The sequence below is a fragment of the Astyanax mexicanus genome, unplaced genomic scaffold (genome assembly GCF_023375975.1).
Source record: "Astyanax mexicanus isolate ESR-SI-001 unplaced genomic scaffold, AstMex3_surface scaffold_34, whole genome shotgun sequence".
Taxonomy (NCBI): Eukaryota; Metazoa; Chordata; class Actinopteri; order Characiformes; family Acestrorhamphidae; genus Astyanax; species Astyanax mexicanus.
In genome coordinates, this window is record NW_026040044.1 from 1,424,027 (window position 1) to 1,450,101 (window position 26,075).

A 26,075-nucleotide genomic window follows, 5' to 3' on the forward strand; every position below is an offset into this window, starting at 1 on the left:
GTTTCTGGATGAAATGTTATGTGTGATGATCCTGCAGGATCATGGAGGAACATCCTGTATTCAGCAGTGGGAGAGAAGAACACAGCTGTTTATCAGTGATGAGTGACCAGTCCTTACCTGAGTCTCCTGGTTTCAGCACTGAAGGAGAGGAACCCAGTTTTCCATCTGAAGACAACGATCAGATCATTGTGGATCATCCAGGTTTCTGCAGTGAAGTTGTGGAACCCAGCTGTGTGTCTGAGAAGAGTGATCAGGTCATGAAGATCTTTTCAGGTTTCAGCTGTGGAGCTAAACCAACCGATAATGGGTGAGTTTAACGGGTGAAGAAAGCATCACATACTATTCAGGAGAATTCTCCATGTCTACATTTCCAGGCTATAGCCAAACTGCTACAGCTAATAGCTATAGCTAATCTGTCTACAGTAAGGTACAGGGGTAGTGGGGTAATGAGTTTTTTTTTGGAACACAAGTTTCTTTAGTAACACATGGTTAGGAAAATATAAGAGGAAATTGATGTCCCTTTCTCGAATATACAGTGTAATTGGGCTACAGTCTACAGGTGCACATATATTAAATGCACCCATGTTGTAGAGTAAATTACCCTAAACACTATATAATAAAGTATCTATCTATCTATCTATCTATCTATAATTATGGTAACTTTATATAATGCGTGTCTATAGTACTATAGTTACACATGCAGATCTAAACAAGTAACCATTAACCTGTTTGCACCATGCCTAATTATGGAAGCCCATTCCCGCCACCTAAAAAATATCCATTATTAAATAAACTGCTATCTCATTATTTTGAGATACAAATTAATTATTTTGAGATACTGTCTCATTATTTTGAGACAATATCTCATTATTTTGAGACAATATCTCATTATACGAGAGACTAGAGTCATTATGTATGTAAGGCTTCACTGGAGAAAGAAAGATTTTTTTATTTTTCAAAAAGAAAACACACTTGCTTTCTCAAAATAAAGACTTACTATATCAAAATTACGAGATTGTCTCAAAATAATGACTTACTATCTCTTTTTTTATCTCTTTTTATGTGATGTCTGAGCTAGAGGATTGAGCAATATTGAGCTGTAAAGAAGTGGAATTGTGTTCTCTGTAATCATGGAGCTCCATCCAATACGTTTGGATGGGATGACTTGGTGATGAGTTGGGGAATAAGGATGAGGTTGGGTTCCAGAATTCAACATTTAACTGCGAAGAATCAGAAGAAACAATAAATAAGCGCTATTAAGTAAAGTGCTATAAAGATGCTTTACTAATGGTTGTGTTACTGTGTTTGATCCCATCAGGCAGTGCTCCACGAAGATAGATAAACCGATAAACACTGAGGTGGACGGAACTGAAGACCATTTGCCAGAATCCTACCAACCAGAAGATGATGTTCTGTACAGAATATTAGACAGACACAAAACCAGCTTGAAGGAAAAGTGTGAGGGCTTTTTTGAACGATTAAAAACACAAAACGATAAAACCCTTCTAAATGTGACTTCTACACAACTCTACATCATAGAAGGCAGGAATGGAGCGGTACATGAAGAGCTTGAAGTTTTACAGATGGGGAATGCTTTCAGAAAACATGAACAAGACACTCAAATGAACTGTTCAGATATCTTTAAACATGAGCAAGGTCTTAAAGCCGAAATGATCGAGGACGTCAAAGATCAGAGAAAGAGAAGATTGAGGCTGAAAGAGAATATGAAAGCTGTATTTAAACTGAAAGAAAGGCACAAAGAAAGAAAAGAAGGTAAAGGACCATCACTGCCAAAGCTCAAAACTGCACTGACGAAAGGCATCGCTGGAATTGGAAAAACTGTCTCTGTGCAGAAGTTCGTTCTGGACTGGGCTGAAGGAAAAGCCAATCATGATGTAGATTTCATGTTTGTTCTCTCTTTCCGGGAGCTGAACCTGATTAAAGATAATCAGTACAGTCTTCACAAACTTCTCTGTGCCTTCCACCCTGAACTCAAAGATCTGGACCCGAAGATCTACGTTGTTTTCAAATCCGTGTTCATACTTGATGGTCTGGATGAAAGCAGAATTCCACTGAACTTTTCACAATGTGAGAAAGTTTCTGACATAACCACAACATCATCATTGGGTGTGTTGATTACAAGCCTCATTAAAGGAGAGTTGCTTCCTTCTGCTCTACTCTGGATTACATCCCGACCATCAGCAGCCAATCAGATCCCTCCTCAGTACATCAATCGCTTGACAGAAATTCAGGGATTCAGTGACCTACAGAAGGAGGAGTACTTCAGGAAGAGAATCAGTGACCAAGACCAAGTCCAGAAAATCATCTTCCACATTAAGACGGCGAGGAACCTCAAAATCATGTGCCACATTCCCGTCTTCTGCTGGATCTCATCCACTGTGCTCCAGAGAATCATGGAACAAGACAGTGATACAGAAATCCCTAAAACTCTGACTGAAATGTACTCCCACTTCCTGCTTACTCAGATCAACAGGAAGAAGGAGACAATTGAGGACAAAGATGAGGAAGATCCAGAGAAACCGGAACTGGAAAGCAACAGAACCATGCTTCTGAAACTGGCTGAACTGGCTTTCAAACAACTGATGAAGGGAAACGTGATTTTTTATGAAGAGGACCTAAGAGAGAGCAGCATTGACCTTACTGAGGCCTCAGTGTATTCTGGCATGTTCTGGGAGATATTTAGAGAGGAGTGTGGTATTCACCAGAGCAAGGTCTACAGCTTCATTCATCTGAGCTTTCAGGAGTTTCTGGCTGCAGTTTATGTGTTTCACTGCTATGAGAACAAGAACATCGATGTTCTGCAGCCTTTCCTTGATGCTAATTGCCATATATACGAGGTACCCGACAGTGAGGGTTATGAAAATTATCAGCAAAGAGATCATTTAGGGATCGTCTCATTGGATGGGCTACTGAAGAGAGCAGTGGATAAAGCTGTAGCGAGTCCAAATGGACATCTGGATCTTTTCCTCCGTTTCCTGCTGGGAATCTCACTGGAGTCAAATCAGATTCTTCTAAAGGATCTCCTGACCCTCATACACAGCAGCTCAGAAGAAACCACAGAGTACATCAAGAAACTCATCAAAGGAGATGCTAATCATTCTCTCTCCACTGAGAAATCCATCTGTCTTTTTCTCTGTCTGTCTGAAATGAAGGACGAGTCTCTCGCCAGAAAGATTCAGGAGTGTATAAGATCAGAGGGACACTCAGAAGAAAAGCTCTCCGCTGGACAGTGTTCTGCACTAGCCTTTGAGATCCTGATCTCAGATGAGGTTCTGGATGAGCTAGATCTGAAGAAGTACAACACATCAGTGGAGAATTACAGGAGACTGATCCCAGCTGTGACCGTCTGCAGAAAAGCCCTGTGAGTGTTGTACCTATATTATATACACATGTGCATCTCAAATCTCAAATTTGAAAAGTTACTTTATTTCAGTAATTCAGTACAAAATGTAAAATTTATATATTATATAGATGTATTACACACAGGGCGATCTATTTTAAGCGTTTATTTCTTTTATCATTGATGATTATGACTTACAGACACTGAAAAGTCAAGAGTCAGTATCTCAGAAAATTATAATATTATTAGAACTAGAATATTATTAAGACTAATTGGTACTTTTGGCAGTGTGCCAATTCCTGCTGTAAAATGAAATCTGACTCTCCATAAAATTTGTCAGCAGTTTTTCCGGTAAAACACTGCACTGACTTTGGATTTGATATAAGCAATGGATTTTGGTTTAGTTTTATTCATGGTTCAATTAGATTAGTTTGAGGAATAAAGTAATAACACTTGGTTGTAAATAAAAAACAACCACACAGAGACTCTTAAGAAGAAGGGTTCTCCGTCCAGTTGATGCAATATCTGCCATTGCTTGCATGTTAAACTGTACTGAAATATAAACAAGACGTGAAGAAAATTAGTTGTTATCATGAAATTTAGGTGCATTCAGGTAATTTAAAATGCGAAGCAAACCAACTATAGCTGTCAAAACACACTACTGGGCTGCAAAAAGCTTAATTCTGGTTCAGGGGCTTTATGATTTAAAACACAATGATGAGCATGGTTATTTCTGCTTTGTAAGATGTTAATTAGTGATTTGATGTGGTAAACCACATGATTGTGAATAACATAATTATGTACATAATACACGATTTTCTGTGTTGCAGACTAGGTAGCTGTGGTCTCACTGAAGACTCCTTGAAAGTTCTCTGCTCTGCCCTACAAAATGCAAACTCCTCCCTGAAAGAGCTGGACCTCAGTAACAGTGATCTACAGGATTCAGGAGTGGAGCTGATCTCCACTGAACTAAAGAATTCACACTGTAAACTGGAGACTCTCAGGTAAACAATTCAAATCAAGTTAATCAATTTGTTTGGTTTTATTACTTTTATATACTCTTATTCATAAATGTGAAAAGTAGGGTGCTGAGGTGCTGGTGGCATCAGTATGACTTTAAAATACCTGTAATTTATAAAAGAAAACAAATAAGTATAAGCTTTGCCTCAGCTGTATTCTTGTGGCTATGCTTTTATTCCATCCAGATAATACTAAATAAGTACATGTGTATTAGTATGTTTGAATATATAATATTTGTAATGACTTGTTTTGCAGACTTGCTCATTGTAAACTTGGGGGGAAAGCTTGTGAAAATCTGGGATCAGCTCTTCAGTCAGTAAACTCTCCACTGAAAGATCTGGATCTCAGTAATAATGACCTGCAGGATTCAGGAGTGGAGCTGCTCTCTGCTGGACTGAAGAGTTCACACTGTAAACTGCAGACACTCAGGTGAGGTTTAATGAAATTTTGTTGCTACTTAAACAAAAACATTAAGAACAAACTATACTAAACTATACTAACAATTTAGTATATTTGTCCAGTTTTAGAAAAACTTTCTGATATTTTGCTCTAATTTTGCCAATAATAGAGAAATTATGTCTAAAAACATCATTTTAGATTGCCTTCAAATGTATTCCATTTAAGTATGCTGTCTACTGTAATTCTCCTGAAGACTAGCTCTCTGTAATCTTGGTGGGAAAGCTTGTAAACATCTGGGATCAGCTCTTCAATCAGTAACATCATCTCTGAAGATGCTGGACCTCAGCAACAATGACCTGAAGGACCCAGGAGTGGAGCTGCTCTCTACTGGACTGAAGAGTTCACACTGTAAACTAGAGACACTCAGGTTAGGTGATTGTGATATCTATTATTTATGATGTTCTAAATTGATAGTGGCAGTGTCGCACCAGCAGAGAAGGACTTTAAGTATTTTTAAATATCTGATGTGATTTCTTTCCTCTGCAGATTGTGTTTCTGTAATCTTGGGGACAAAGCTTGCGAAATTCTGGCATTAACTATACAGTCAGTAAACTGTACCTTGAAAGATTTGGACCTCAGTAACAATGACCTGCAGGATTCAGGAGTGGAGCTGATCTCTGCTGGACTAAGGAGTTCACTTTTTACACTGGAGATACTCAGGTGAACCTCCTTTCAAGCTATTTAAGTTCTGATAATTAGTGATATTCAAAGAAAACAGTCATATATTAATATTTGACAAATTTAAAATTTGAGTGATACAATTGCCAATCAAGTGAATTCTGTAAAGTTGCACCTCAGCCAGTGTTTATTAACAAATCACAGTTGTTGCTTTATTTTACAATCAAGATTGTGAAAGAATGAATGATAACAAACAGGATGCAAGTTCTCATTTGTTGCTACAAGCAATTATACAGTTTAACTTGCCATCAATCTAACCTTTGTGATAGTTAATTTGGAATATTATATTATTAAATAAACATTTATGCAGTTAAGTGGAATCTACATTGAAAGGAAATGTAACAAAATATTAAAGGCCAGTAGGCTTTGTGAGCAGGTAGATATAATATTATTGGCAGACAGGACTTTGTTTTGAAATGTCCGTGTTTATAATGTTAATTAATAAACGATCCCAAAGATGTCGTCCAAATTTTATTCCAATTTACCTATTTTACACTGCTGTGTTAAGCTACAATCTTCTTCCACTGTCAATATTGCAACCATTCAGTAAAAAGACAATTGACAAAAGCCTCCTATCCCTTCCCTTTCTTTCTGCAGATTGTCTGGTTGTATGGCCACATATGAAGGATGTTCTTCTCTGGCTTCAGCTCTGAAATCAAACTCTTCCTACCTGAGAGAACTGGACCTGACCTACAATCACCCAGGAGAGTCTGGAGTGAAGCTTCTGTCTGAGCTACTGGAGGATCCTCAATGTAAACTGGAGAAACTACAGTGAGTTTCTGAGTTAATCTGAAAGTAATCACTAGCATCGGCATTCCAAAGCCTAGGCTGCAGTTGAGGTAGTTGAGGTTTTTGGTAGGACTGCTCTATAAACTCTTTAGATTCATTTTGTTTACACGTATTGAACGGTTTAATGAAACTTCAAGGCCATGTCAGCAGAAAAGTCACAGCTCTTGCATTTACCACCAAACCACTGCTAAATACAGCCAACTTTTTGTACTATTTTCACAGTGATATTTTCAGAAATAATTGTGGATAGCCAAGGCCAGCATAATATATCAGTTTTGTCCTTTAAATTGCTGAGAACTGCCTCCAAGGCTTTGTGATGGTGCTACAGTGTAATTAGTTCAGAGATCTCTGTTGTGGTTGGTACTAATCCTTGTGCCAGTAGACTCGATCTATCTATCTATCTATCTATCTAAACTACAATGCAGAATTTATGACTTTAACTTTGTATTTTCAAAAATATAGAAAGACAGCTAAATTGACCAACATCTATGTTTCTTTTTTAGTGTGGAGCACAGTGGAAGGATGAGAATAATACATGGATTGAAGAAATGTAAGATATACACTCATGAAGATACACATTTTCCGTTAAATGCGTCAATGTTAGGGTTCATACACACTTTAACCGAAATATTTCCATGACTTTTTTATGACTTTTCCATCTCTTCAAGGCAAATTTCCAGGACCATACGATTTTTAAACATCAGTGCAGACATGCACAATAAAAACCAAAAATCAACTAAAAGTATAATCAAAATTGTGTGTGAGATCCTAAGAGCTTGATTGTGTAGGGCTAAATTACTGAATTAACTCTGAGCTGACGTATTTGTTACCTCAAAATAAAATATCGATGGAAACACTAAGATTGTAGAGCACATGTCCAAAGACTTTTCCAAAACTTTCTGGGTATTTAAAATTTTCCCAAACTTATCCAGGCCTGGAAATTGCTATTTTCAAATTCCATACCTTTTCCAGTTTTTTATGACCGTATAAATGTACTGAGTGTTCTCCTCTAAACGTTGTGTGTATGTTTGTGCGAACAGATTCCTGTAGACTCACTCTTGACCCGAACACAGCACACCCTCGCCTCTCTCTGTCTGAGGAGAATCGTAAAGTGCATCGTGTGGAAGAGCAGATCTGGTATCTGGATAATTCTGAGAGGTTTAAACACTGGGAGCAGGTTCTGAGTGTGGAGAGCCTGACTGGACGCTGTTACTGGGAGGTGGAGTGGAGCGAGGGTGGAGTGTACGTAGCCGTGTCCTACAGAGGGATTAGCAGGGATGGAGACAGTGGGATCAGTGGGTTTGGACTCAATAATCAGTCCTGGAGTCTTTACTGCTCTGATAAGAAGTTCACCTTCAGACACAGCGGAAAGGAAAGCGTTGCACTGCCGTTACGGTCTCGCTCTCGCTGCCGTAGAGTAGGAGTGTATCTGGACTGGCCTGCTGGAACTCTGTCCTTCTACAGCATCTCACCCAACACACACACCCTGACCCACCTACACACACTCTACACCACCTTCAGCGAGCCTCTCCATGCTGGATTTAGAGTCGATTATGGATCTTCAGTCTGGATCTGTGACATTGAATAGACCAACGTTAAAAATAAGAGAGCACTTAAAAATGATGAGTTTCTTCTGCAATATAATCAAGAGAAAGATGGATGATCACAAGCCATTAAACCAAACTGAACTGCTTGAATTTTTGCGCCAGGAGTAAAGCAGCATAAAGTTATCCAAAAGCAGTGTGTAAGACTGGTGGAGGAGAACATGATGCCAAGATGCATAAAGAAAAACTGTGATTAAAAACCAGGATTATTCCACCAAATATTGATTTCTAACTCCTAAAACATAATTAATATAAATAATGAATATTGGATGCAAGAAATAAAAGTATGTGAAGTTTAAATGGATTGCGAAAAGCATTTAGTTTTTTTTTTTACAATTTACAATGAAATTAATTTAGGATCAGACCCAGACTGGACTCCACCTATTGAGTGCCCTACGGAAATGCCTCTGTGCAGAGTTTTTGGGCTAGGCTTATAACTGATCAGTTAAAAGTTTAGGCCCTGGTGCATGTTTGAATGCAATTACATCTGAAAATGTGTTTTAAACTGGACTCCACAATCCATTTACAGCCTCAGGGAATCCTTAAAAAGGTCCTTCAAGATCCTGAGAAAACTATTCCAGGTAACTTAACCTCATGAAGACACTGAGATTAAAATACCAACAGTCTGTAGATCTGAACTCAAGAATAATTTGATACTTCCTTAGAATAATCTAAAATATAAAACATATTCTGGTTTATTATTACAAATAATTATACATGTGTTCCTGTATAGCTTTAATATAGACTTTAATATTAAATTTACAATGTAAATTGTTTTGGAGCCATGTGTATAATAAACAATAATGCTAATGATAAGTATTAATATTGTTGTTATTATTAAAGTGGTGGTAATAATTAAACAGCTTCCTTACTAAAATATCACTTCCAACTAATAACCGTATTTCAACCTTTTTGGAAGAATCCAGCTGTTTCTTTCTTTCTTCTTTGTCTTTTTTATATATTTTTTATATTTACCATGAAAGACAAAAACAGATGTTTTCAAAACCCACAGTGGTAGTAACAGGGCACTGAATTGGGCACTCCAGATGTTCACAACTCAAATAAAACAAGTCTGCAGGATTGGAAACCTATTATTATATTTCATCCACATTCCCAGCATTTTATAAACAGGTCAGCAAACAAAATCCCAGCAGTAACAGATTTGGTCAAACATGTAGAGCTTCAGACACAAATCATCGTCCCGATCTCACCACCTTCATTGGTCCAGGAACTGCACAATTCTAAGCCCGTAAAAACCATAGAGAACATTCAGAAAACACACGGTAAGGAATGATGGTAGATGGAGACATTTCAAGCGAATTCAAGCACAAACAAAACGAAACAAAATAAAAAATACATGGATAAGACATGTAGACAGGGATAGTTTAGTAACTATAAATATAAAAGAGCTTCTAAACAGGAGAACAGAAAGTGATCTGGACAGTGGTTTATGTCAGTTTCAGAATCACAACAGTGAAACATTTTTGAAAAAAAAAAAGGCGGCGTGTTCAGAACAGACTAAAGCCCTATCTGACGGGATCATTTTCGCTTTTATGTTTTTTTTTTTTTTTTTATCCTCTGTGATTTTATTTCCGTCCAGAACGATCAAAAAACTCAGAGATGTGCGTCCGGACGGGACTAAAATTACCGGAGGAGCATGGAGTTCAGAGAAAAACAGTAGATAATTCAGCCTGTAATTTATTTTATCTCGGAGGACGTCTGAGAAAAACACCTACATGGAAATGGAGGAGCTACTGAACGCCGTGATGTCAGGTGACCGAGAAAAAAAGCCTAAAAAATAACTGATCCTCCTGTTTTTTCAATTGCAGTCCAAATGCAGGAGTTTAAGTGTAAAACTAATCCCGTTCAGACAGGGCTTAAGGCTACATTCACATTACAACTTAAAAGTGGAGCAAATGGCAAATAATGGAAATGATGACTAGTCGAATATGTTTTTAAATAACTACACAGGTTGTGAAAATATGGGGTTTCATGTTATTTTTGCGATAATGATATAATAATGATAAGTGATATAACAAAACATTAAATAAAAATAATATATATTTCATTTTAAGAATACACTACTGCAACAAAATGAAAACGTCAAATGTTACTATTGCATACAGTATGATATGATGCATTCCTATCAGAGATATAAAAAATTACAAGAATTTTATCAGATTTGTAACAGAAGTCAATGAATTAGAATGTCATGATAATAATAATAATGCAATCCAAATATCTCCATATATCCAGGATTAAAGTAAAATAAATGATACTGGACAGAGATAATCTGTCTCTAGTAGATATATAATGGGAAATAATGAGAACAGTGCGAATTTTTCTTTTGATAAAAACAGTAAAAAAAGTAGAACCCTGATGTGATAATTAGGGGTGGGTGATATGGAACAATAGATCAGGGTATAATATAGTTCACCATATTCAAATATGTTGGCGATAGACCCCTAGTGGAATCCATAGTTTCATGACTCAAATATGAGAGTGAACTAGGGAGCATAAATTGGCTTGTAAATGTGAACGTAGCCTAAAAGCTCTGATCTCGGCTAAGAAACCAATGAAAACAAGCTTACAATATAAGCAGTGTAAACCAATAATCAAAAAAACAAAATAACCAACAGTTATAGTTACCTAAACGGGTCAAAACTCAATAAATCATTTGTTTAAAAAAAAAGGTTTTAATTGGACATCATTTTGACAAGACAACTTTTACGCGAAGAAATCAATCAATCAATCAATCAATTAAGCAATTAAGCAAAAGCAGAACCTCAGTTAACATGTGCGCGTCTCGGCTAACAGTAATTCAGTCCCGTATCCAGGACGTATTAGGAATTTTGATTGAGTATCTGACCCACAAGCCCCACTCTGCTGGTCCCTGGAGATGCTGGATGAGGCAGAGTGTCGAGTCTTTGGATCTTTTAGTGCAGTTCTCTTTTAAAGCCCCTCCCCCTCCCCCACATGGTCACTCCCCTCACCTATTCACTCGTTTATTCAATCGTTCATTCAATCAATCCAATCACTCGCTTTACTAATAACCATCATCTTCAGCTCTTAAATAACCTGAGTCTCTGAAAAATTCAAAAAGCCAAACGTTCTTCAGCCGGTTCTCTCTCTCTCTTCCCCGTTCCTCCCCCCCTCGGTTTATCTCTCCTTTATCCTCCGTCTTCCCTCACTCGTACTCGGCGATCAGCACCATCATCCCCACCCCGAACAGCAGAGCCATGATCTCCATCAGCGATTGGCCCACACTCGACCGCCCCGCCAGCAGCTCCGGGAGGACGGTTACCGTGGCGATGTAGACGAATCCGCCGGCGGTGAAGGGGAGGATCCACGCCGTGGCGGCCGCGCCCACTCCCTCAGCCAATAAGGAGCAGGCTGTACCCGCCAACGCACCAATAGCAGTGAGGAGCTGTAGACACATGGCCTGAACAGAAACAGAGAGCAGAAACTACTTCAAAAAAAAAAAAAAAAACAAAGTATGTGTATTTTTTTTTTTTTTTTTTTACAATAAACTAATTTAAACGCCTCATTCCATCATTTTTCATTAATTTTATAATGTCTAGTTGTGTCTCTCGTATAAATAAATGAAACCATGTGAGACGTTTTTTTTTTTTGTGAAAATAAGTGTTCCGGTGTTTCCTTTTAGCCCTGCTTTAGTTCATTGGATTACTGGTCTCTGAAGAAAGACAAGATTTCATGCTCTTGCTCATGAATATGCATACATGCAAATATATCGCCTCTGATTGGCAAACAGCACTGCAGCAGAAAATGCAAACAAAGCATGTATGCACAAATTTGAGATACAATAAACTATTTTAAACTAAATAACTATATGCCTTTTTAATTACAATAAACAAATTTAAACAAACTGTGTAAATATGTATGATTAACTAATTTAAACAAATCAAGTATGTGCATTTTTCTTGTAACTCTGAGTTACAATAAACGGTATCACTTTAAAATAAGAGTACCTTTATAAAGGGTTTATAAATGGTTTACAATTAGTTTATTAATGGTTACTAATTAGGTTGTAAATGCCTTAAAAATCATTAATAATCAGTTATAACACATACTGTACATAGAAAGGGCAACAATATAGATGGCTGTGGGTTCACTATTTGGCAAAAAACAGGTCATTGTTGCTCTTTCTACGTATGTGTTATAACTGATTATTAATGATTTTTAAGGCATTTACAACCTAATTAGTAACCATTAATAAACTAATTGTAAACCATTTATAAACCCTTCATAAAGGTACTCTTATTTTAAAGTGGTACGCAATAAACTACTTAAAAACTAAGTATGTGTATATCTGTATATGTGTATATTTAAAACAAGTATGTGCATATTTAAGTTTTAAGAAACTAATTCAAATAAACAAAATATGTGCATAATTGAGTTACAATAAACTAATTTAAACAAACTAAGTATGTGTATAATTAACTTACAATAAACTAAATTTAACAAAATAAGTAAGTGTAAATTTGAATTACAATAAACTAATTATAAAAAAAATAATTATGCGCATATTTAAGTTACAATAAACTATTTCAAACTAATGAAATATGTGCCTATTTGAGTTACTATGAACTACTTTAAAAACTAGGTATGTGCATATTAAATTAATATATGAAGAGTTTTTTTCAGGTAAATTTTGAGAATTTCTATTAGTCAATTCTTCAGGAAATGTTCACACGGTGTAAGGGACAGTTTGTGTGTTTAAATGATGTAGTAAATTAAGTGAACATTATGAAATATTTAAAAACTACTACAGACTATTTCATGTCTACTATTTAACTGCCCAGTGTTTATATTACTTTATTAGATAAAAAAATATTGAAAGACCCTTTATAAAAGAGCCTTATTTTAAAAGTGGTACCCATTTTTTATTAAACTATTTATTAGATTACGGCTAATAAAAACTGACCAGTAAAAACGCAGGTCATCACACTCACCTTCCTCTTGGTGCATCCTGATTGGACGAGAATGGCGAAGTCTCCGATCTCGTGAGGAACCTCGTGCAGCAGGATGGTGATGGTGGTTACCACGCCGACCGTCGGCCCGACCAGGAAGGAAGCTCCGATAGCCAGACCGTCCGTGAAGTTATGAGTGAAATCAGCCGCCAGGTTCAGGTAGCCAGACACCTTAATATCTGATCCAGAGAGAGAGAGAACCAATCAGAGACCAGATTACTGAGAGATTATACCTAATGTCGTGTTTTCCCACATGCAGGTAACATACTGTATTTTTTGCACTATAAGGTTCACTAAAATCCTTTAAATTTTCCCCGAAATCATCACAGCTTCTTATAATCCGGTGCTTCTTATGTATGAATTCTATCAGTCAGGTATTAAGGAGCAGTAAAGACACTCTGCTGAAGTACAGAGTTATACAGGAGATTCAGTGAAGTTTCTCCAGCACTAGCATTAGCATTAGATGCTAACCGTGCTAAAAATAAATAATAATAATAATAATAAATAATAATAAAAATAACACCCAAATAAACAGAGAAATCTGTGTAGATTTACATCCAGCGCTCTTTTGAAGAATTATAGTTTTGTTGACTTAGCTTAGCTTTATAGGTCTCGACACCCCTGTTCCTACTACTAGCTACTATTATCACACAAAATGCACTTTATAATCTGGTGTGCCTTATCGTGCAAAAAAGAAGAGAAGAAGAGAAAGAAAAGGCGGTGCTAAACTCATAATGTAGACAAGCTTTTTTTCTGAATTAATTTCATCGTTCAATTACAGTACAACTCAGAAGTACATGAAGAAATTTTAGTTGCAATTGTAAGGGACTGTTAATGAATTGTTTCATATACAGTAGGTTATATTAGTGACCTAATGATGTCTTGTCTGTTATGCATCTGAACAAAAAAGACGTGGAATTATAAGATTATACCTTTTATTTATAATAATTCCTTTGAATTCGAATTTTAATTTAAACCATTTTAAATTTTTCATACTAAAAAGTGATATATGATTAAATTTGATTAACTAATCACAGAGACTGACAGCAGTACTGAAGGAACAAACCTTCTCTTACATTAAAAACACAGCAAACTCTGGAAAGTAAAACAGCTGGTTTAACAATTTATGATAAAATTAGTCAATCTCCTACCAGAGTTCTCCTCCTTTGCTTTCTTCGATTTCTTCTCTTTTTTGTCTTTCTCTCCTTTTTTCACGTCTTCTTTTTTCTCCTCTCCATCACTGTCTTTCGCTTTAGTTGGAGCTGAAACGTAAAAATAATACAATGTTTAAAAATATAAAACAATGAGATTATCGTAATTATCATAATTGTATAAAATATTCAGTAAGTGATGCTTCCCCGGTTATTTAGCTCTAAATCTGATTTAATTCTGAAACGATAACCATCATTAACAGCAGTGTTACTGTACGACCTCATGAGTCCCTGCACTCTCATGCAGAATGACCTCATTAAATTACCATTTTCCCCAGGCAGAGTCTGCACTGGTGTCCCACAAGGCTCTGCGCTCGGTCCTCTTCGGTTCTCACTCTACTCTCACTCTCTTGGTGCTGCAATGGCTGAAGCACAAATCCTGGGTGAAGCTGTGGATGAGCAGCTACTGTCCTCCGCTTCCTTTATACAGATTTTGTCTTTTACAACTTCCGCATACAGCAGGAAAAATAAGGATTTAATTCTGCTGATTTTACGAGTTTCCATAACTACAAAGTAGTGCTGGGCGGTATACCGGTTCATACGGAACTAGAACCGGAATACGTTTACATTTACATTCTTTATCCGTTTTTCTGATAATAAAGTCTGATTTCTTCATATTTTGTGGGACAAAGTAAACCCTATACTAAGCAAAGCCTTAAATTAAAGTATTGTTTTTTTATATTATATGTACTAACAGTACAGTAACTCACAAATCTATATTAAAGCCCAGTCATGCAAAAAATAAAAAGTAAAAAAATTGTATATATTGTTGTATATATTTATTTGTGCAGATATAATGTCATCTGACTTAATTAAACAGACATTTATAATACATATATCTGCTCCTCCCTCCTGGTTTTGAATGGTTATTGTGACTCACTCAAACCTGGAGGGACTAAAGAAGAGTTAAAATAATGTTTTTTTTCTAATCCAGTTTATTTTATATTACTGTGGTTTACCAGTTGTTTTGGTAAAGTGTCTTATTTATTATTTAGCTGTTTTTTTTTTCAGCTAATAAAGTCTGATTTCTTCATATATTGTGTATATATTTTGTGGGACAAAGTAAACCCTATACTAACCAAAGCCTTAATTTAAAGCCTTTGTGTTTTATATTATATGTACTTCTAACAGTACAGTAAGTCACAAACCTTTATAAAAGCTCAGTTTTGCAAAAAAAAAAAAAAAACCTAATAAAAATACTGTGATATACTGTAAAACCGCCAGAATCTTGAAAAATACAGTGATATGCATTGATATGATTTTGGCCATACCGCCCAGCACTACAACAAAGAATGTTGAGTTCTGTCATTTTTTTATCGCAGATACACTTAAACTGGTGAGACAATCTAAAAACAATATCCAAAAAATAACTAGCAAATTAATTCGCACTTAACTGCATGAAATAAATATTTATTTTGCATTCATTACCTGTAATAATTACACCTGTTTGAACTCGTTACCTGTATAAAACACACCTGTCCTCACAATCAATCAATTAACCAATCACACTCCAACCTCTTCACCATGACCAAGACCAAAGATCTGAAACCTCTAAAAACACCAGGAACTAAACTGTAGACCTGCAGAACGCTGGGATGAGCTACAGGAAAACAGAAAGCAGCTCGGAGAAAAACAACAATTGTTGGCCAAATTATTAAAAAAAATGTTAATGGAGCACCATATGAGATTGCATCCCAACTGTGAAGCATAGGGGTGGAAACATACAAACATACAAACTTTGGGGGGACTTTCCTGCAAATAAGAGCATTGAAAATGGGTCGCGGCTGGGTCTTCCAGCATGACAATGACCCGAAACACACAGCCAGCCACATGTTACAAGGGTTGGACAATGAAACGGAAACATTATGGGTGACATACCAGAGTTCAAAACAGGACAAATTGTTGGTCCCTATATTACCATAGTTTAATGTGTATTTTCAATGTTTTGTGGCTGAATTCTTCAAAACAAGCATAAAAAAAAACTGCTAGTAGTTTGTCTCAGTAGCTAGCTAGCTAACTTTGCCGTTCCACCTTAAATGGTCTAACAGACAACAGCAGGGGCTGCAGCATTTAAGGCGGAACAGTAACAATTAATATAACTATTATACTTATATAACTCTTATTAACATGATTTAAAAATTCTTAATATCAATAATAGTCCTCTCATTTTCAAATTTAAATTTCTTGGTTATGGGTTATACTTTTGGTTCTCAAAACTTTTGACCCCATTTTGACTCCATCATTTATCCCCATAAAAATAAAAAAGAGAGATATAAAAAGGTGTGTGATGGACGATAAGAGGTTTTACCGTGAGAGTGTGAATGAGAGTGCCCTCCCTTCAGCAGACGAACAAACTTCTCAACCACCAGAAACGCAACAATGCCCCCCAGAACCCAAAGACCCACCGACATCATGTGACCATGAGCCGCTCCTGTAGAGACAGAAAAAATAAAGTTAATGCGAATAAATATTCAACTAATAAAAAGATACATTTATCCATTTTTTACCCATTTATCTTTCTAATTTTGCAAGTTAAATGCTCCATCAGCAGCCGGAGTGTGTGTGTGTGTGTGTGTCTCTCTCTCTCTCTGCTGATGGACCAACAATCATTTATACCAATACTGCACCTCCTAGCCAATGCCATACCATGAGAGTGACCATGTGACTCCTCGCTGGCATGTGAGTGGCCGTGGTCCTCGTTTCCATGGTGAGAGTGCGGTTCTGTAAAGAGAAAAAGACTTTTATTTTAATTTGATCTTATTTTATGATTACATTTGTTCAGATTCCTGCAGCATCTTTGTTTGTATTTACAGTGGCTTGCAAAAGTATTCATACCCCTTCAACCTTTTCACATTCTGTCACCTTTTAAAAACATACTTAAATGTGGTTTATTGAGATTTTGAGTGATGGATCAATACAAATTAGCGTATAATTGTAAAGTGAACCAGCTTCCCTGCATCCCCACAGCATGATGCTGCCGCCACCATGTTTCACAGTGGGGATGGTGTGTTCAGGGTGATGAGCAGTCCCTCATTAGTGTATAGTGTGTGTATATACATACCCAGGGCGTGTGGGATGAGGTGCAGGAAGGCGTCCCCCAGCAGGCCTCCGGAGGCGAAGCTGAGCAGGACCTTCAGCAGGTTCTGGTGCTGATCCGTGTTTGATTGGACGGGGATGAGGAAGAGGATGAGGAAGGGTGCGGCGCTGATCAGCAGAGTGGCTCCGATCGCCTGAACCAGACACAACACCCCAGTTAATAAACATATGGACATAAACACGTAAACTACAGAGCTAATATATACTCAATATACTGTATGGACAAGAGACGCCTGGCCTCGGCTTCCAGGGCTACAGTCCCGAATGATTATCCAGTAGCCCCAAACTGTTTCACTCAGCTCAGCTGTATTATTAATAATGATCAGTGTTGGGAAGGTTACTTTTAAAATGTAATCCCTTACAGATTACTGATTACATCACTCTGAATGTAATTTGTAACGTAATCAGTTACATTACTTCAAGTGAGTAACGTAATCTGATTACTTTGGATTACTTTAAATATTGTCATTTTTTTAAGCCTGAATGAATGTAGCAACCACATATTGCATATTATTCTTTTATTTTTCTTTCCAGTTAACAAATAGATAAACAAATAAAACAGCCTTTTCAATCACTCTATAAAAATACTTATGAAACCATTTCATCAAACAATTTTATAAAACACTTCTATAAATTGATGATAAAACCATTAAAAACCAAACAATTAATAACAACAACTGTAAGCTATCTACTTGCAGGTTTGCCACCAGTGTTCATTTTGACAACAAATTTTGATTTAGTCTTAGTTATAGTCTTGTGACGAAAATAGTATTTAGTTTTAGTCACAATTTAGTCATCTGAAATGTTTTTAGTTTTAGTCGACTTAAGAATATAGTTTACTAAAATTACAGTAAATTTAGTCGACTAAAATGTAAAGGGTGTAAATGTAAATGATTTTTCATCAGTTCCCTTGAATTATTAACTCTACACTTATACGAAATGAAACGTTTAATAACCACTTGAGTAATATTGTTAATGTTTGAATGTGAAATATATTTATATATGATTTAATGTATATTATTATTATTATTATTATTATTATTATTGTAGGTGTGTGACTATACATATGTTACATTTAAAATTTTGTTCTAGAAATCAGGTCATAAAACATCTGAATAGTTAAATTATAGTTTAAACAGAGCTGTAGATGCAAAAACAGCTTTTAAATGATCTAGTTTTATCTCCAGCACACCTACTGGAGCTACAGTCTATAAATGAGATCAGAAACACACATTCACTCACTGTCCTGTAGAGATGCTCTCAGGATGTACTGAGAGACTTCATGAGTTAAAGTGAGAAACTTATGAGAAAGTGCTGTAAGGAACTTTTGGGTTCATAGATTGACTTATTTTATTGTTTTATTTTGGATATATTATTGAGTTCCTTTCTGACCTGTTCCTGCTTTAACACTAGCTATATCTTTCCCACTGTGAGACTAAACAGATGTTCTGATCTTAATGAGTGAGTTCTGTATCAGTTCTGTGTTTTAGTGCACTGCCGAGTTAAACACCCCATCAGCTCATGAAATAACATCAGTATTAAAACGCGGATCTCTGCATGGAGATCTGTGTGACTCTGGTCTGCAGAAGCTGAAAGATTAGTGGTGTTTTTACCGGAGATGGAGTCTCTCTTTACACATTATCTTGTTTTTCGCAACGTCAAAGGAGAAATATATCGCCTCTCCCCTCTCTCTCCCTCTCCCTCTCTCTCTCTCTCTCCCTGCTGAACACTGTCGAGTTAACTTCCAGTCGAGCTCCGTAGCGACAGGTTAATTCCCGGGTTTGTAACTGAGCGCGCGGCGCTACTGCAGGAGAGGCGTGTACTGATTGGTTGAGTACCCCGCTTATCCCGCCTCTCCACCTTCGCTAAAGTAGCAGTGATTGGATCTCTTCCTAACTGGTCCCTACCTTTCACAGAACTAAATCAGTTCTGATTGGATTTCGTCCCTGCCAAACATTTTCGTCTCGTTTTTATTCGTTGACCAAAATGTCAGTTAATTTCGTCTCGTTGTGTGTGCGGAGCCGCTGTGAGCCGCTGCCCCTCCTCCCTGTGTCTGTGTGTGCAGCGAGACGGGAGGAGGGGCAGACAGTTCCCTGTCATATCAGAGCGATTTCACCGCAAAATGTTATTTGCGTTTTGTCAGTGTTGGATTGGAAGAGCAAAAATAGGAAAGTACCGCAATGTAATCCTTTAATTTTAGCAGAGTAACTGTAATCTGATTACCACTTACTGAAGCAGTACCTGTAACGGATTACAGTTACTCATAATTTGTAATCTGATTACGTAACGCCGTTACATGTAATCCGTTACTTCCCAACACTGATAATGATCAATAATGGTGCCGTTTCAAGGATGAAGTTTCGACTTTCAGGAGAAAGATAAAAAGCCAATCAGCTTGCTGGTTTTGCGGTATGCTGTGGAGAAGTGCACATGTGCTGCATTCATAAAAAAAAACTAAAAAAAAAAAATGTAGCTAACCATGTAAATTGTGATGACTCTTTCTGATGCTTAAAAAGACACAATTGTGATTAATAAAATGCAGTTTGTGTCTAGTCAGTTAGCGTAACTTGGAATTAGCTAAATGGGTAATGAAGGTTTGAGAAAAACAAATATATAAATGTAAAGTTTAACTTGCCCTGATGTACCTGATCAGCTGATAACCATTACTTCTTTATGTTGTGTTTATTAATTTAGGATTACATGACTTAGTGTAAGATATAATGAAGGGAAATTAATTTAGCTAACTAGTTATCTAGAACCTGGATGTTGTGGATAGCCAGAATTTAATACTTGAATACTTTATGTTGCTAGTTTAAAGCAGTTTCTTAACCCATAACTGTTTTTTGGTCACAGTCATTTTGCAAAATTTGTGCACCCTTTGTTCAATTTTAAATCCAATAAATAAAAAAAATAATATATAACTACAAATTATAGTTTTAAACATTATATATCTGAATACTTATTGTTAATATATATATATATTAAACTAACTGGGCTGAGCACAAGATCTATACATACTCAAGCAACGCCCCTGATCGGGACCCCTTCTCATTCACTGTTTCTTCAGAAACTATTATAATTCATAAATCAAAAGTTTAAAAAAGGTCATTCCTGCTCAGGAGGGTCCTATTCTATTGGCAGTAATTCTCTACAGGGACTAAATGAAGCTGTGAACGTGAGTGTGCATTATTTACACGTCTGTGTCAGCAGCAGAGGGTGCAACATTAAAGTAGCTGAATGCAGCATTCTGAAGAACAGGGTGAGGAAGGTTTCAGACAGAAAATCCATATTCTGTAATAGTGATATTCTCATAATCATTCTCTCTCTTTCAACATCTACTTTATAAATTACTTTTGAGTACCCATTATGATTTTTTCAACATCTACTCTAAAAAGTACTATTGTGTACCCAGCATCCAGTAGAGGTGTGCCAAAAAATCGATTCACATAAGAATCTTGATTCTCATTTACTACGATTCAGAATCGATTTAAAATGTCCCAAAATCGATTCTGAGGGGCGGGTTTTGGACTGATTTTGGGCTGGGTATTTTTGTTGGACCTGGCAACCCGCTTGTCCCTTCAAACCGAGGTCTTCCAGACACACACAGAGCGTAGGTGTTTGAGAATCACCGGTAAGATGGCAGAACAAGCACTATATTACCTTAGATTAACGTGTAGTTTTAATGTTTTATGGCAGAATGCTTCATAACAAGCATAAAAAAGATCACTAGTAGTTAGTTTCAGTTTCTGTTAGCTAGCTAACTAGCTAACTTTCCAGTTCCACCTTAAATAACGCTACAGGTGGCAGCAGGCTGCAGCATTTAAGGCGGAACGGAAAAATAACAATAAGCTAATCAGAGCTAATTTCAGCTCCTCATCACAGAGGAATTAAGGAATGGACAATATGAATTAATTTCTCCACCTCCTGCCCCCTTTCTGAAGAAATACAACGACCTTAAATTAACTAGTTAATCAGCAGCTGCTCCTGAACTTTAGCGCTCCACTGCTATCATCACATCAGCCCAGCAGCGTCACCTACACACCACCGCTAGTAGCCTGGTAATAAAGCAGTGTTATTTATTATTTATTTATTGTTCATTAACGTCATTGTGATATCCCAGTGATTCCTCTGTCACTGAGGACCCACATTCCTGCACATTTTATTGTTTTTGTAACACATTACTTGCTCCAGGACCAGTGTATATTATGGAGGGTTTTTTTTTCAATAAGATTCATAAGCCAGAAGCAGAAATTTTTATAATTCAAATCGTTTTGAATCAAAAATCGATTTTGAATCGAATCGTGGCCCCCAAAATCGGAATCGAATCGAATCGTGAGATAGTAATCGATTCCCACCCCTAGCATCCAGTATGACTTTTACTTTTGAGTTACCACTAAAAATTGTTAAGTTTCTACTCTATAATTAACTTTTTACTATTGAGTACCCACTATGAATTGTTCAACATCTACTCTATAATTAACTATTTAAATTCAGCATTCACTATTCATTTTTTAGCATCTACTCTATAAATTACTAAAGTCCCCACTATGAATTTTTCAGCATCTACTCTATAATTAACTATTAAAGTTCAGTATTCACTATGAATTGTTCAGCATATCCTCTATAAAGTACTATTAAGTGTCCACTATGAATTTTTCAGCATCTACTCTATAAATTACTATTAAGTACCCATTATTTAGCATCTAGTATACATTACTATTGAGTGTCCACTATGAATTGTTTTGCATCCAGTATAAAATTTTACTAATGAGTTCCCATTATAAATTGTTTAGTAGCTACTCTATAATTATCTATTCAGAATCAGTATTCACTATGAATTTTTAAGCATCTACTCTATAAATTACTATTCAGTGCCCACTATGAATCATTCAGTGTCTATTCTATAAATTACTAATCAGAATCAGTATTCACTATGAATTGTTCAACATCTACTCTAAAATTAACTGTTTAAATTCAGTATTTACTATGTATTTTTCAGCATATACTCTATAAATTAGTATTGAGTTCCCACTATGATTTGTTTTGCATCCAGAATAAATTTTACTAATGAGTACCCACTATGAATTGTTCAGGCTCTCCTCTATAATTAACTATTTAGAATCAGTCTTCACTATGAATTTTTCAGTATCTACTCTATAAATTACTATTCAGTATCCAGTATGAATGATCTCTTTACCTGCATCCAGAGCTCCAGGGTGGTCCTCCCCTCGGCCTCCAGGTCTCGCTTCACCCTCTCTTCACCTGTACCGTGGCTGTGGGCGTGGCCATGGTCGTGGGAGTGGCCATGGTCGTGCCCGTGGTCGTGGGAGTGGCCATGGTCGTGCCCGTGGTCGTGTCCATGGTTGTGCCCGTGGTCGTGGTGGTGCCCATGGTCATGGGCATGGCCGTGCTCATGGGCGTGGCCATGATCGTGGGCGTGGTCATGACTGTGGGCGTGGTCATGATCGTGGTCGTGGTCATGATGAAGCTCCTCCTCCTCCTCCGGATGCTGCAGGTTTGCCTCGGCGCTCCACTTGCTCGCCCCGTGGTGCATCTTCACGCCACCGTGGGAGTGTCCATGGCAACCACCCTCACCATGAGAGTGCCCGTGGTGTCCATGGGAGTGGGCGTGGCCATGGTCATGGGAGTGAGAGTGGGCGTGGCTCAGATGAGTTGCCAGCACCACTAAACCAACCACCAGCAGCAGCGCAGCCAGGGGAAAAGCCCTCATCTCACCTGCAGAGGAAGAAGAACCAGGTCTGTAATTTACAGCTGAAACTGTGCCAGGAACATCCCAGCGGACGCCCTGCGCCAACACACAGCGGGCAAACACTGCCACGCCCAACCGGGCAACGCCAGGGTCTGCAAACAGACCACCCAGCTGCAGCGAGTACAGACTACAGGAACAAAACTATACAAAAATAAAACTCTGTTACAGCAAATTACACCCAGACCTTAAACACTGCTACCCAAACACTCAGCCACACTGAGCACAGGGACTTTTATTTTGAAAAGACAAATGATTACACTGTAAATAACACTGCACACTGTAATGTTCCTTAAACACTGACTCGATCCAGCATACGCTCAGAAAAACATATATTTTCAAACATTATCACAAGTTACTAAACAAAAAACAACACCTGACACCTGTAATGAAAACTAAGAACCACTGGGTGGTTTATAGGGTATACCTGGCAACCTAGCACCATAACATGTAAACAGTATGCTTGTTAAAGTACATTGTTAATAAACATTGGGGATATTACATGCATTTATTGCCAAACATTGCAATAAATACTGTGCATCGTGAAAATATCTTTGAAAATACATATTGTCCAGCTCTGGTGTTACACAATTGTGCATCTTCATACTGTTATCTTTTTTCTCAACAATTTAGTTTAATCAATTCTTTTTCTTATTTGCTTATACATGTTTTATTTAACATTAGAGTAACAAAAAAATGTTGTGCTTTCTATTACAATATATTTCCTATAGAAACATAGACTTAACTGGATAGATTTATCTAACTTGGTGACTAGCTAAACCCCACATACTGTAAACTGGCCAAACTCTACCACCTAAACCAGCGTTGTTGTTTTTTTTATAACAGTGGTGTTATGATGGTTATGGTAAGGCAAGTCATGCAGGTTGACCAACTTGGTCTTGATGGTCTTTCAGCATGGTCAAACTTTCTCTGATTGGATATTCAACCTTCACTGGATGGGTTGAACATGACAGATGAGCAGATAAACCCTTCATACTGTAAACTGGCCAAAATCCAAACTAGTCAACCACCTTAAACCAGCTTGATTATTCAGTAGAAATAAGGACAGATGAATGGAAAGGACTAGGCTTGGTTCTAGGAAATCCAAGAGAGATAGTTAACGAATCTGAAAAATTTGAACATGCAAGTAGACCAATAAGACCAAGCTGGTCTACCAGCACAGTCAAACTTTCTCAGATTGGTTATTTAACCTAGCTTGATGACCAGATAAACTCTCAAACTCAAAAAGAAAACACACTGTAAATTGGTAAAATTTTAAACCAGTTAACCACCTTAATCCATCTTTGATTTTTATAATAGTTATAATCTACACAGCACTGGATGGAGGAGATTTTCCATTAAAATGAAAAGGACTAGGCTTAGATCTAGGTAATGCCAGTAATGCTGGTTGACCAACTTGGTCTTATTGGTCTACCAATGATCAAACTTTCTCAGATTGGATACCTAACCTAGCTTTGGATATATTGATTAAGCTTGGTATCCAGATAAACTCTCAAACTTAAAAAGAAAACATACTGAAAATTGGAAAAAATGTTAAACTAGTCAACCATCTTAACCAGCTTTGTTTATTTCCCCAACAGTGATGAGCTACACAACAATAGGACTAGTTCTCAGTTCTAGGTAATGCAAGTCATGCTGGTTGACCACCTTGGTCTTGTAGGTCTACCAGAATGATCCAACTTTCTCAGATTGGTTTGCTATCTTGTCGGTAAGGTTTACCATGATTGATGACCAGTTAATTGGCCAAAATCTACACTGATCAACCGCCTTAATCCTTCTTTGTTTTTATAATAGTGATGATCTACACAGCATTAGGTATGGGGGTGATTCTACACTGAAATGGAAAGGACTAGGCTCAGTTCTAGATAATGCAAGTCATGCTGGTGCACCAACTTGGTCTTATTGGTCTACCAGCATGGTCAAACTTTCAAGATATCAGATTGGATATCTAAACTAGCTTGGATATATTGAGCAAGTTTGGTGACCAGCTGAACTTAAAAGTAAATGCGTCTTTAGGCTAAGCTACACAGGCTTTACAGAGGTAAATCCAGGTTTAAACTTTGATAATTGTACAGATTTAGTCCAGTTTAATTCAGCTGCAGCTCATTTAAATCAAAGTCTCCACTGGTTCCATTCAAACAGAGCAGATAATAAGCTTAGAAAACACCTAAAATTATGAGTTTCTTTGATTTTACCAAATTGAAAACCTCTGGAATATAATCAAGAGGAAGATGGATGATCACAAGCCATCAAACCACCAAACTGAACTGCTTGAATTTTTACACCAGGAGTAAAGCAGCATAAAGTTATCCAAAAGCAGTGTGTAAGACTGGTGGAGGAGAACATGATGCAAAGATGCATGAAAAAAACTGTAATTAAAAACCACCAAATATTGATTATTTCTGAACTCTTAAAACTTTATGAATATGAACTTGTTTTCTTTGCATTATTTGAGGTCTGAAAGTTCTGCATCTTTTTTGTTATTTCAGCCATTTCTCATTCCCTGTATCTCCAGGCAGGTCAGAGTGTATAGTAAATGTATATATACAGTGAGAGTTGTGTGTATAAGTGGATGTAGAGCAGAATAAAGTGTTTTATAGAGATAATAACAGATCTGATCACAATGGCCTCCTGATTAAAGAGCTGCAGCAGGAGATCTGAGCTGATTTCATTGGTTAATCTGCTGTTTCTGAGCTGTACAGGTATGAACTCACCTGTGTGCAGGTCGGGCTCCGGGCTGTAGCGCTGTATTTAAGGAATAAATGGGGTAAAATCTGCAGTTTTCGCTCAGAAAGCGCTGCAGATCTGATGCTCCTCTCCCTGAAAACCGACGTGGCGTTTAGTCAAGCTGGGGAAGTCTCGCGAGATCTCCTGCGAACCCGTAAAGCGCCGCTTTCTGTTCAAATCTCGCGATATCTTAGTGTTCAGGGTTTATTGGCGCCGTGGTCACGTGTTACTGAATTTAAATATTCGGATTTCTTGTTCGTTTTTTTTTTTTTTTTTTAAGAATTTCTCTTTTTTTTTGCCTCTTTTTAAACATTTTCTCCTGTTTTTTTATTTTGTCATCACGTGGACATA

General features: G+C 37.1%; 2 protein-coding genes across 2 annotated transcripts; one reads left to right on the forward strand and one right to left on the reverse strand.

The window, feature by feature from the left end:
- Nucleotides 1-9,489, forward strand: LOC125790030 (NACHT, LRR and PYD domains-containing protein 12-like). Its single transcript, XM_049473127.1, has 9 exons — nucleotides 1-307; nucleotides 1,319-3,382; nucleotides 4,192-4,365; nucleotides 4,637-4,810; nucleotides 5,034-5,207; nucleotides 5,327-5,500; nucleotides 6,116-6,289; nucleotides 6,811-6,857; nucleotides 7,348-9,489. Exons 1-9 carry the CDS (start codon nucleotides 42-44, stop codon nucleotides 7,893-7,895), a joined length of 3,795 nt encoding a protein of 1,264 aa, XP_049329084.1. The 5' UTR covers nucleotides 1-41; the 3' UTR covers nucleotides 7,896-9,489.
- LOC103031568 (zinc transporter Slc39a7) lies at nucleotides 8,987-25,853 on the reverse strand. The gene is made up of 8 exons (XM_022686960.2): nucleotides 25,712-25,853; nucleotides 22,407-22,945; nucleotides 17,175-17,343; nucleotides 16,760-16,834; nucleotides 16,422-16,544; nucleotides 14,054-14,164; nucleotides 12,885-13,081; nucleotides 8,987-11,353 (listed from the first exon to the last, which is right to left on the reverse strand). The coding sequence occupies exons 2-8, from the start codon at nucleotides 22,938-22,940 to the stop codon at nucleotides 11,099-11,101; spliced, it is 1,464 nt and encodes a 487-aa protein (XP_022542681.2). The 5' UTR covers nucleotides 22,941-22,945; nucleotides 25,712-25,853; the 3' UTR covers nucleotides 8,987-11,098.
- Nucleotides 25,854-26,075: the final 222 nt, after the last annotated feature.